The sequence below is a fragment of the Capricornis sumatraensis genome, chromosome 18 (genome assembly GCF_032405125.1).
Source record: "Capricornis sumatraensis isolate serow.1 chromosome 18, serow.2, whole genome shotgun sequence".
Taxonomy (NCBI): Eukaryota; Metazoa; Chordata; class Mammalia; order Artiodactyla; family Bovidae; genus Capricornis; species Capricornis sumatraensis.
Genome location: NC_091086.1, coordinates 41,780,087 through 41,792,636, shown reverse-complemented (window position 1 = coordinate 41,792,636; position 12,550 = coordinate 41,780,087). Strand labels below are relative to the sequence as shown.

The following is a 12,550-nucleotide window of genomic DNA, read 5'->3' as shown; positions in this document are numbered from 1 at the left end:
CTCCTCCTGCCCCCAATCCATCCCAGCATCAGAGTCTTCAGCAATGAGTCAACTCTTCGCATAAGGTGGCCAAAGGACGGGAGTTTCAGCTTTAGCATCATTCCTTCCAAAGAAATCCCAGGACTGATCTCCTCTAGAATGGACTGGTTAGACCTCCTTGCAGTCCAAGAGACTTAAGAGTTTTCTCCAGTACCACAGTTCAAAAGCATCAATTTTTCAGTGCTCAGCTTTCTTTATAGTCCAACTCTCACATCCATACATGAGCACTGGTAAAACCATAGCCTTGACTAGACGGACCTTTTTTGGCAAAGTAATGTCTCTGCCTTTGAATATGCTGTCTAGATTGGTCATAATTTTCCTTCCAAGGAGTAAGCATCTTTTAATTTCATGCTGCAATCACCATCTGCAGTGATTTTGGAGACCAGAAAAATAAAGTTTGACACTGTTTCCACTGTTTCTCCATCTATTTCCCATGAAGTGATGGGACCGGATGCCATGACCTTAGTTTTATGAATGTTGAGCTTTAAGCCAACTTTTTCACTCTCCTCTTTCACTTTCATCAAGAGGCTCTTTAGTTCTTCACTTTCTGCCATGAAGGTGGTATCATCTGCATATCTGAGGTTATTGATATCTCTCCCAGAATTCTTGATTCCAGCTTGTGCTTCTTCCAGCCCAGTGTTTCTCATGATGTACTCTGCATAGAAGTTAAAAAAGCAGGGTGACAATATACAGCCTGTACATATTCCTTTCCCCATTTGGAACCAGTCTGTTGTTCCATGTCCAGTTCTAACTGTTGCTTCCTGACCTGCATTCAGGTTTCTCAAGAGGCAGGTCAGGTGGTCTGGTAATCCCATCTCTTTCAGAATTTTCCACAGTTTCTTGTGATCCACACAGTCAAAGGCTTTGGCATAGTCAATAAAGCAGAAATAGATGTTTTTCTAGAACTTTCCTGCTTTTTTGATGATCCAGCAGATGTTGGCAATTTGATCTCTGGTTCTCCTGCCTTTTCTAAAACCAGCTTGAAGATCTGGAAGTTCACGGCTCACATACTGCTGAAGCCTGGCTTGGAGAATTTTGAGCATTACTTTACTAGTGTGTGAGATGAGCGCAATTGTGTGGTAGTTTGAGCATTCTTTGGCATTGCCTTTCTTTGGGATTGGAATGAAAACTGACCTTTTCCAGTCCTGTGGCCACTGCTGAGTTTTCCAAATTTGCTGGCATATTGAGTGCAGCACTTTCACAGCATCATCTTTCAGGATTTGAAATACCTCAACTGGAATTCCATCACCTCCATTTAGCTTTGTTCATAATGATGCTTTCTAAGGCCCACTTGACTTCACATTCCAGGATGTCTGGCTCTAGGTGAGTGATCACACCATTCTGATTATCTGGGTCGTGAAGATCTTTTTTGTACAGTTCTTCTGTGTATTCTTGCCACCTCTTCTTAATATCTTCTGCTTCTGTTAGGTCACTACCTTTTTCTGTCCTTTATTGAGCCCATTTTTGCATGAAATGTTCCCTTGGTATCTCTAATTTTCTGGAAGAGATCTCTAGTCTTTCCCATTCTATTGTTTGCCTCTATTTCTTTGTGTTGATCGCTGAGGAAGGCTTTCTTATCTCTTCTTGCTATTCTTTGGAACTCTGCATTCACATGGGTATATCTTTCCTTTTCTCCTTTGCTTTTCACTTCCCTTCTTTTCACAGCTATTTGTAAGGCCTCCCCAGACAGCCATTTTGCATTTCTTTTTCTTGGGGATTGTCTTGATTCCTGTCTTCTGTACAATGTCACGAACCTCCGTCCATAGTTCATCAGGCACTCTGTCTATCAGAAATAGTCCCTTAATCTATTTCTCATTTCCACTGTACAGTCATAAGGTCTTCTCTGCCTATATCTTCAATATTGGCATGTTCTAGGATTCCATTTTCTCTGTTCTTTCCTCTCTCATTATACACCTCCTGGATTGGCCTTAAGCACTCTCAAGACTTCAGTGATGCTCTGGTATATGCTGATGGTACCTAAATTTCTATCTCCAGTTCAGACTCCACCCTCACATTAATATATTTTATATAATCTATTTTGGGCAAGATAACTCTACCCAGAAGTCAATCGTTATCTTCTTGGAATTAACTCTTCTTTGGGAAGATTCCCCATCTCCCCTTCTAACACACACACACACACACACACACACACACACACACACAGACACACACACATCTCAGGTCTTCTCTGATGGCCTGCAATCCACTGGAGGTCTCCTTTGACTTTCTGTCTGCATATTTTTCATCTATGGTGAGTTTACTTTATGCTGGACCCTATTCTAAATACTCTGCACATATTAACACATTTGCTACTGGTACTGCTAAGTCATGTCAGTTGTGTCCAACTCTGTGCAACCCCATAGACGGCAGCCCACCAGGCTCTTCTGTCCCTGGGATTCTCCAGGCAAGAACACTGGAGTGGGTTGCCATTTCCTTCTCCAATGCATGAAAGTGGAAAGTGAAAGGGAAGTCGCTCAGTTGTGTTTGTTAGACTCCTAGCGACCCCGTGGACTGTAGCCTACCAGGCTCCTCTGTCCATGGGACTTTTCCAGGCAAGAGTACTGGAGTGAGGTGCCATTGCCTTCTCCGATTAACACATTTAACCTTTTCCAAATTCCTATGAAGTATGTATTATTATTATCCCACTTTATGATAAGAAACTGAGATTCAGGAAAGATAATTAATTTGCCTGGAGTCATGTGGATGGTAAGTGAAGGAATTTATCAGAATTCAAACCCAAGAAGTCTTATTCAGAACTGAGCACTTGACCTTATGCTCTACCGTCTCCAATTCATTACTGAAGTGTTAGTTCTTAACACTGAGCTGCATCTCATATCTCCTTCTCTGCCTCTAGTATTACAGATGCAGTTCAGTTTTTCATCATCTCCTTGGACCATAAAATAGCCTTCTTCAGTTATTATCTCTGTTGTTGTCTCCTCAAAATTCATCTCCACAAAACACAAAGACCATGTTATGCTCCTTAGTGATTCCTTTAACATCCTCAGGATTATGCCCAAGTTACTTAGTATGGCAAATGAGTATCTTCATAATTTGACTCCTACCTATGACTCCAAATTTGAATCCATAATAAGTTCATTGTAGACTATAGTTTCTTTCAAGATTGCAGCTTCTATAGGCATAGTCTTACTTGTTTCCCAAGAATATCAATACATAACAAATAAACTAGCATGTAAATATACAATAAATTTTATTTGTTCACTGCAAAGTTTTCTAAATGGGTTCAAACTGCCTATGGAGAAAGTAGTTGGAATGTTTATTAAGCCTGTTTTCACTTCCTATCAACTTTAATGGCAATTCCAATTATATGTTCACTTGAATATGGGTTATTCCCTCCTTTAAAAAAAGCATTTGCTTTCTAAAGCAAGAGTATCAGTATTCTGCATGCATTTATTTACTAATCCAGTAATCATTTATTTCCCTGGAGGAGGAACTGCAACCCACTACACTATTCTTATCTGGAAAATCTTATTCTTATCTGGAAAATCTCATGTTCAGAGGAGCCTGGTGGGCTATAATCCATGGGGGTTGCAAAGAGCCAGACATGACTGAATGACTGAACACACAATTATTTAGCATGATATATGATATTAGTTTCTCAGGATTCCATGGTAAATAAAATGACTAGAAACTCAACTAAAGGTAGATAGGATACAGCAAAATCAACACCTGAACAGAAAGAAAAAGCAAAAGCTATTGGATAATTTGCAGAAGAAGCATCTAACCAAAATAAAAGGTTCAGAGGAGAAAGCTAAGGGTGGTGCGGCCATTAAAAGCCAGATGAAGAATGACATTTTCCTCCCTGCCAAGGAAATTGATCGTTATCTGGAAGGCTATAGGCAGACAACACCAAATTTAAGCAACAGAGGGATAAGGTCAGATTTATCATATATCTTAATACTGAAGTGAGTGGAATGAATTGAAACTGAGCAAAACTAGAGGTCTCAGACTGATAGGAGGACTAATAGTAGCCCAGATGGAAATGATGAGAGCCCAAGGCAGTGGGCATGGCAGTGGGAATGGGGAAGAAGAGACAGAGATAAGAGACTTTACAAAATAATGGAACCTGCAGACTGATTGCATGTTGTGGGCTTTGAGGGAGATGCACCTGTAGAGGTCTTTAGGAAGATTTCCACACTTTTGAGTTTAATGATTAGGAAGATATTGTTTCATTTGCCAAGTAGAGAATTCAAAAGCAAGAAACAGAGGATTGGGAATAAGATGGGACATAAGGCTTGGATATGTGAGCTGTGTAATGTTTGCAGTCAACTAGCTACACAGACCAACCTGCAAGTGAAAGTCAAAGCCGCTCAGTCCTGTCTGACTCTTTGCGACCCCATGGACTATACAGTCCATGGAATTCTCCAGGCCAGAATACTGGCGTGGGTAGCCTTTCCCTTTTCCAGAGGGTCTTCTCAACCCAGGGATCGAACCCAGGTCTCCCACATTGCAGGCGGATTCTTTACCAGCTAAGCCATAACACAGACCAACCTAGACAGCATATTATAAAGCAGAGACATTACTTTGCCAACAAAGGTCTAGTCAAGGCTATGGTTTTTCCAGTAGTTATGTATGGATGTGAGAGTTGGACCATAAAGAGAGCTGAGTGCTAAAGAATTGATGCTTTTGAACTGTGGTGTTGGAGAAGACATTTGAGAGTCCCTTGGACTGCAAGGAGATCAAACCAGTCCATCCTAAAGGAAATCACTCCTGAATATTCATTGGAAGGACTGATGGTGAAGTTGAAACTCCAATACTTTGGCCACCTGCTGTGGAGAACTAACTCCTTGGAAAAGACCCTGATGTTGGGAAAGACTGAAGTCAGGAGGAAAAGGGGAGGACAGAGGATGAGATGGTTGGATGGCATCGTCGACTCAATGGACATGAGTTTGAGTGAGCTCCGGGAGTTGGTGATGGACGGGGAAGCCTGGCGTGGTGCAGTCCATGGGGTCAAAAAGAGTTGGACACGACTGAGTGACTGAACTGAGTTACACAGAAACCTAGTTCAGAGGGAGACCTGGGCTGTAAATACAGTATTTGTAAGCCATCAGCATGGAGGGGAAATCTAAAGCCACAGGACGGACTGAAATCACCCAATGTAGAGAGAGACTGTGAAATAAGGTAGCAACTCTGGTAGCAGAGTAAAGGGAACTCAATGAAGTTTAAGATGAACTCGGTGAAAACAATTTTGGTAACAAGATAACGGAGGTTTGGTGTTATGGGCTGAACTGTGATCCCCCAAAATCCACGTGCTGAAATTCCTGATTTCAATTACCCCAAAATGTGATGGCATTTTGAGACAGAATCTTCAAAAAGGTTATTAAGTTAAAATGAGGTCATTAGGATGGGCTGTTATCCAGTATGACCGGTGACCTTATAAGAAGGGGAGATTAGAATCAGTCCAGCATGGAGGGAAGATCATGTGGAGATACAGAAGATAGCCCCCTACTGTCAAGGAGAGGGACCTCCGGGGAAACCAACCCTGTTGACATCTTGATCTTAGACTTTCAGCCTCCAGAACTGTGAGAAAATAAATGTCTGCTGCTTAAACCATCCAACTTGTGGTGCTTTGTGATGGTAGCCCTAGGAAACAAATCCAGTTGGGGAATTCATAATTTTGCTATCTCAAAAACTGAGATAGCAAGTGTAGATGAGAAGAGTATGTAGAGATGAGGGCATCCTTTCTGTGTTTTTGTTTTTTAAATGAGAATCTTTAAGATATTTATGTATTAAGGACAGGGTGGAAAATGAGGGAGACAGAGGTTGAACTGAGCATCAAATAAGTTTGTACATAAGTACAACTTTGAAGAAAAAAAAAAACCTGAGAAGATTCTTATCTGTGGCTTGGATATTCTCTGTCCAGCTGGAGCTCCTGCCATCTAATAAGGTAGGCAGAACAATAAAGTAAAGAGCTGGAGGAGGTTGTCTAACATTTTAAACTACCCTGTGGATAGTGGGGAGGTGTGTGGACCTGCTGAGAAGGGTGGAAGACCTGGGTGTGGTTATAATGCTACCTGTTCCTGAATTATTAGCACAATTTTCTCTATGGTGCCCAGCAAGGTAAGTTTACGTAGAAAAATAATAGGTTTCATCCAAAGATAGAGTTTTTCTAGAAGGAGTAGAAAGCAAGGACAATGATAATACTATCAACAGTGGTCAAAAATGGATATAGATTGATTAGAGGAAAAAAACTGAACATAGGAGGAGCAAAACAGACTGGAAGGAAAATAGATGCCCCCAAACTGGGTCTGCTGCTGCTGCTGCTAAGTCGCTTCAGTCGTGTCCAACTCTGTATGACCCCAGAGACGGCAGCCCACCAGGCTCCCCCGTCACTGGGAATCTCCAGGCAAGAACACTGGAGTGGGTTGCCATTTCCTTCTCCCAAAACTGTGTCTAGATGGGGTTTAAGACTAGATTAGTGGTCACAAGGGAGGATGAGAACTGAGCAACTGGGTAGTTGTGATGAGACAAAACATTAAATGTTTCAGATGTCAGAGGCAGCATAGTTCTGGTGAATACAAGGTTAAGGACGTGTCTAGAAAATTAGTGACTCTACCAGAGTAGATATAGGAAGTTAAGAGGCCCTCATCTCTTGGCTCACACCTGTTACTAACCTTACAGGGAAGCTAAGAGGCCGGTGATCGTGACAAAGAAAAACTGTACAGTCCAGACCTGGGAACTAAAATGAATAAATAAATAAATAAAACACGATAACCCTTCTTGCATCAGCAATGACAAACATTCCCTTCTTTGATATACTCTTTCAAAGAAAGTAGAACATGTGTAATACTTCTTAGAAAGATGAAAACTCCCCTTCAAAAAATATGCTTAAAGAAGGTTAACCTGGCATGATGGGAAACATCAATAATCCAGAATGTTCCCTGAGATTTGTGGAAAACTGATTTTTTTATGGACTTACAGGTACCAAAAATATGACAGCATGCACAGGAGGGAAAGAATGTCAGTCAGATATTTGAGACATTAAACATCTTTAACATTCACAAGACAGGATGCTCACTTCAGGTTGCAATGGGTAGGGACTGATTTACAACATTGTTAGAAATAAAAGGAATACTAACTACAATTATGGAAGAGTAATATGTTTCTCAAACTGATGGAATTGACAGCAATAATAAAGGACATTGTCATCGCAAAATAAAGTAAATTTTATGGATCACAAACGGAACCATTTAAAGAAACAGATTATTGTAGTTACTGGATCAGGGTAAGTTATTTATTATTCTTATATCTTGTTTAAAACAAAAATGAATCTCTAAAAGTGATGAATGCTATTCTTTTGAAAGGGGGCAGGTACAGTCTGTGGATTGTTTTAGAGAATTTAGGTGACTTACAGGAAGGCAGTAGGCTTGAGCTGGCATTTTGTAGAGTAAAAATCACTCTAGGAGATAATTTCACTAGAACTGGGGATGGGGGATTTTGAGGTCAGTGAGAATAACCACTCACATCAGTCAAGTAGGTGTTACAAAGGGAACATGAAGGAAAATAAGTCTAGAGAGGTTCTTGGTAGGTTAGCCAAAACCAGACCTCAAGAGTGTGGCAGCAGGGTACTCAGTCCTTAAGTCAGCACTAAATTAATATGCCAGCAAATTTGGAAAATGCAGCAGTGGCCACAGGACTGGAAAAGGTCAGTTTTCATTCCAATTCCAAAGAAAGGCAATGCCAAAGAATACTCAAACTACCGCACAATTGCACTCATCTCACACGCTAGTAAAAGTAATGCTCAAAATTCTCCAAGCCAGACTTCAGCAATACGTGAACTGTGAACTTCCTGATTTTCAAGCTGGTTTTAGAAAAGGCAGAGGAACCAGAGGTCAAATTGCCAACATCTACTGGATCATTAAAAAAGCAAGAGAGTTCCAGAAAAACATCTATTTCTGCTTTATTGACTATGCCAAAGCCTTTGACTGTGTGGATCACAAGAAACTGTGGGAAATTCTGAAAGAGATGGGAATACCAGACCACCTGACCTGCCTCTTGAGAAATCTGTATGCAGGTCAGGAAGCAACAGCTAGAACTGGACATGGAACAATAGACTGGTTCCAAATAGGAAAAGGAGTACATCAAGGCTGTATATTGTCACCCTGCTTATTTAACTTCTATGCAGAGTACATCATGAGAAATGCTGGGCTGGAAGAAACACAAGCTGGAATCAAGATTGCCAGGAGAAATATCAATAACCTCAGATATGCAGATGATACCACCCTTATGGCAGAAAGTGAAGAGGAACTAAAAGGCCTCTTAATGAAAGTGAAAGAGGAGAATGAAAAAGTTGGCCTAAAGCTCAACATTCATAAAACTAAGATCATGGCATCCGGTCCCATCACTTCATGGGAAATAGATGGGGAAACAGTGGAAACAGTGTCAAACTTTATTTTTCTGGGCTCCAAAATCACTGCATATGGCGATTGCAGCAATGAAATTAAAAGACACTTACTCCTTGGAAGAAAAGTTATGACCAACCTAGATAGTATATTCAAAAGCAGAGACATTACTTTGCCGACTAGGGTCCTTCTAGTCAAGGCTATGGTTTTTCCTGTGGTCATGTATGGATGTGAGAGTTGGACTGTGAAGAAGGCTGAGCACCAAAGAATTGATGTTTTTGAACTGTGGTGTTGGAGAAGACTCTTGAGAGTCCCTTGAACTGCAAGGAGATCCAACCAGTCCATTCTGAAGGAGATCAGTCCTGGGATTTCTTTGGAAGGAATGATGCTAAAGCTGAAACTCCAGTACTTTGGCCACCTTATGCGAAGAGTTGACTCATTGCTGAAGACTCTGATGCTGGGAGGGATTGGGGGCAGGAGGAGAAGGGGACAACAGAGGATGAGATGGCTGGATGGCATCACTGACTTGATGGACGTGAGTCTGAGTGAACTCTTGGAGTTGGTGATGAACAGGGAGGCCTGGCGTGCTGCGATTCATGGGGTTGCAAAGAGTCGGACACGACTGAGTAGCTGAACTGAACTGAAATTTAATTTTTAGTTTCATCCGAATCTTAGATGATTCTTTTCACAGAGATGAGGTATTTGCCAAAACTCTACCACTAACTGCATGCTGCTGAGGATTGATCACAGACTGCTTAGATTATCTAAAGAGACTCAAGCTACACCTCTTCTTTAAGTCAATCTTATGTTCACATTGAATTTTCACTCTACTGATTTTTTTCACATCATTTAGAATGAAACTTATGGAAGCAATTGGTCAGCTAAAGCTGAACAATGTATTTTCTTCTGAGAAGACTTACGTCATAGCTCAGCGAAGCCACGTTCCAGGGCTTGCGGTAGTACGTCAAGGTGTTGCCATCCCTAACTCGGTCACAGAGTCCATTGTAGTACTGGTTGTCAAAGGGGGTGCTGAGTGGATCCATGCCTAAGATGTTGATCCTGAGAGTGAACAGAGTGGCGTCAGTCATGGAGATACTGGAGCAAGTGCCAGGCAGCCCTCGGGAACTGAGAGAGGAGAGCTTCAGCTCATTGTGTCCCCACAACCCGTGTGATGGTGTGATAGAGTCAGGAACAGAAGTAAGAGCCTGGTCACCTCTACCTGTGTCTGGGTGGGAAGTACACCTTAGGAAGGTCTTATAAACTCTTTTAGGCAATTAGGCCACTGTTGAGCCCAATGAAAGAAATTCAATAAGTAGGAAGCAAGGGGACATCTGGCTGTTAGAGTTGAATTCTCACTGATGTAACTCTTAGTTAAACTCCCTTGGTGAACTATAAGCCAATGCTACAATATCACCTCTTAAAATTATCTGAGAACAGAGCATCTCAGGGGGGAGTATAACATAGGCATATGATTTTTAATCTATGAATCAACATGGGGCCTCTTTCTCTCTCCATTCTCTCTAAATTTAAACAGTTTCCTCCAGCTGTCTCATTGTCACAAACCTTGTTCCCTCCAGAATTATTTTACTCTTATTACACTTTTCCAAGAGGAACACAAAAATGTCATCATCCGGCAAGGCGTTCTCAAAAGTTCTCCTTTTTCCTCCTAGCAAAATATTGTTATTTGGCAAATTTTAATTCAGAAATAAGAATCTTGTTTAGCCTAAAAAATATTGACTTTGATTTGTAGGCCAAAAATCAATATATGAACAAGAAACCATTCTTTGTGAAGTGCTAATTGGTGAAACGGTCCTTACTGTCTAGACTGTATCTGGAATAAATGGCCCCAGGGCAGACAGGCCAAAATAGAGGTTTGCTTCTCATATCCATAATGTAGCTTGGCACAAAAGCATAAATATGCTCTAAGCAAAACTCTAAGCCAAAGCTATTGCTCTGGACCACATCCCTCAGTCCAACGAGCTGGATTACAAATCTGGATGTTGGTTTCAAGAGCAATTTATCAAAGGGGTTTGGATAGTAAACCCATTGCTAATGCAAGAAAAATAATTGGAAAGGTATCTTATTTCCAATGGGTTAGTTAAAAACAACATCTTTATATAAACAGCACATTCTTAATAAATTTTGAATCTACAAAGAAGATGAACATTATAGCTCAACTTAATGAAAGGCAAGTTAAGGAAATGATTTAGTAATATCTTTCTCAAGGCTGATTGTATAGTTAGAATCAACTCCTTCTCACTATTTGCCCCACCAAAAGTACCTTTCACGAAAAATACTATGGCCCTAAATTTCTAGTAAAGGGCCAAACAGTAGACTTAGTTGAACAAGGAAGAGACGAAAAAAGAAACGCTATATATCTAGTTTACATTCTTAAACATCTTATACTGGATGGTAGATTAGAATTTCGACTTCGGCTTTTCACCCATCCTTGTATTCACAGACATGTGAACAATAAATATTTTTTAAAATATTGCTAAAGTTTCGATACAAATACATAGAACACTGGAAATAAGTGATCTGTGTTTCTTAAACAAGACCTCAAGTACTTTATTCTGTCGTGAACTTGTCTTCCATGTATCTTATTAACAATGACTCTGTACCTCTTTGTATTTAATGAATAATGACATTGAATTGGCTTGTAATGATGCAAAGAGTCAACTCATTGGAAAAGACCCTGATGCTGGGAAATATTGAAGACAAAAGAAGAGGGCAGCAGGGGATGAGACGGTTAGATAGCATCACCGATTCAATGGACAGGAACTTGAGCAAACTCTAGGGGATAGTAAAGAACAGAGAAGTCTGGCATGCTGCAGTTCATGGAGTTCACAAAGTTCATGCAGTTCATAAACAGTAGGACACGATTTAGCAACTGAACAACAACAACAATGGTGATGTACTCTTGACTGTTGTATCTATGAGTAGAGTAGTGTTTGTAATAAACAATGGATAATATTAAGATAGTTAATATAGTTTTTGATTTCATTAAAATTATATTCAAGGTAGGGGTTGGATACAATTACCAATTTCAAACAATAGTCCAAGGATGAATGTGCATGTACCAAATGGGTAGTACAGGTAAGGGATGAACAAAGGTCCAAAGAGAAGAAGGTCCCCATGGCAGGACCGTAAAAATGGTTTTGGAAGGAGTATCATGCTTTGATTTTAGTTTTGAAGATGGGGTCTGGAGGGCAGAAGGAATGAGTGTACAAAATACTGTAAGTGGAGGGACTGCTCTGGGGGTCCAGTGGCTAAGACTCTGCATTCTCAATGACCAGGGTTTGAACCCTGGTCAGGGAACTAGATTCCACATTCTGCAACTAAGAGCTCTTGTGCCACAACTAAAGATCTCAGAGTGCTGCAACTAAGACCTACCACAGCCAAGTACATTTAAAATATTAAAAATGTTCTGTAGGTAGAAATATATATAGCATATTTTGGGGTGGTAGTCTTCAGATTTTCTGGTTGTCTAATCTAATAAATCATGCCTCCTTGTAAGGTTTTAGTTTGACATCTAAATTATTTCCTTTTAAGTTTAAGTAGTTGCAAAGGATACATTGATGAAAGTCAAAGAGGAGAGTGAAAAAGTTGGCATATTAAAAAGCAGAGACATTACTTTGCCAACAAAGCTCTGTCTAGTCAAGGCTATGGTTTTTCCAGTGGTCATGTATGGATGTGAGAGTTGGACTGAAAAGAAAGCTGAGCACCAAAGAACTGATGCTTTTGAACTGTGGTGTCGGAGAAGACTCTTGAGAGTCCCTTGGACTGCAAGGAGATCCAACCAGTCAATCCTAAAGGAAATCAGTTCTAAATATTCATTGGAAGGACTGATGCTGAAGCTAAAAGTCCAATACTTTGGCCACCTGATGTGAAGAACTGACTCATTGGAAAAGACCCTGATGGTGGGAAGGATTGAAGGCGGGAGGAGAAGGGGACGACAGAGGATGAGATGGTTGAATGGCATCACCAACTTAATGGACATGAGTTTGAGCAAGCTCCGGGAGTTGGTGATGGACAGGGAAGCTGGTGTGCTGCAGTATAGGGGGTCACGAAGAGTCAGACATGACTGAGCGACTTAACTGAACTAAAGGATAAGTTTCCCAGCATGCTGTAAATATTTACACTTTAAAATA

General features: G+C 40.7%; 1 protein-coding gene across 2 annotated transcripts in view; it reads right to left on the bottom strand.

Annotated features, from left to right (window-relative positions):
- The window catches only part of C9 (complement C9), a 65,621-nt gene that overhangs the window by 32,417 nt on the left and 20,654 nt on the right, over positions 1-12,550 (bottom strand). For both annotated transcript variants that reach the window (XM_068990503.1, XM_068990504.1), the window contains one exon: positions 9,320-9,458. In XM_068990503.1, coding sequence (XP_068846604.1) covers positions 9,320-9,458 — 139 coding nt within the window. The remainder of the gene's footprint in view (positions 1-9,319; positions 9,459-12,550) is intronic.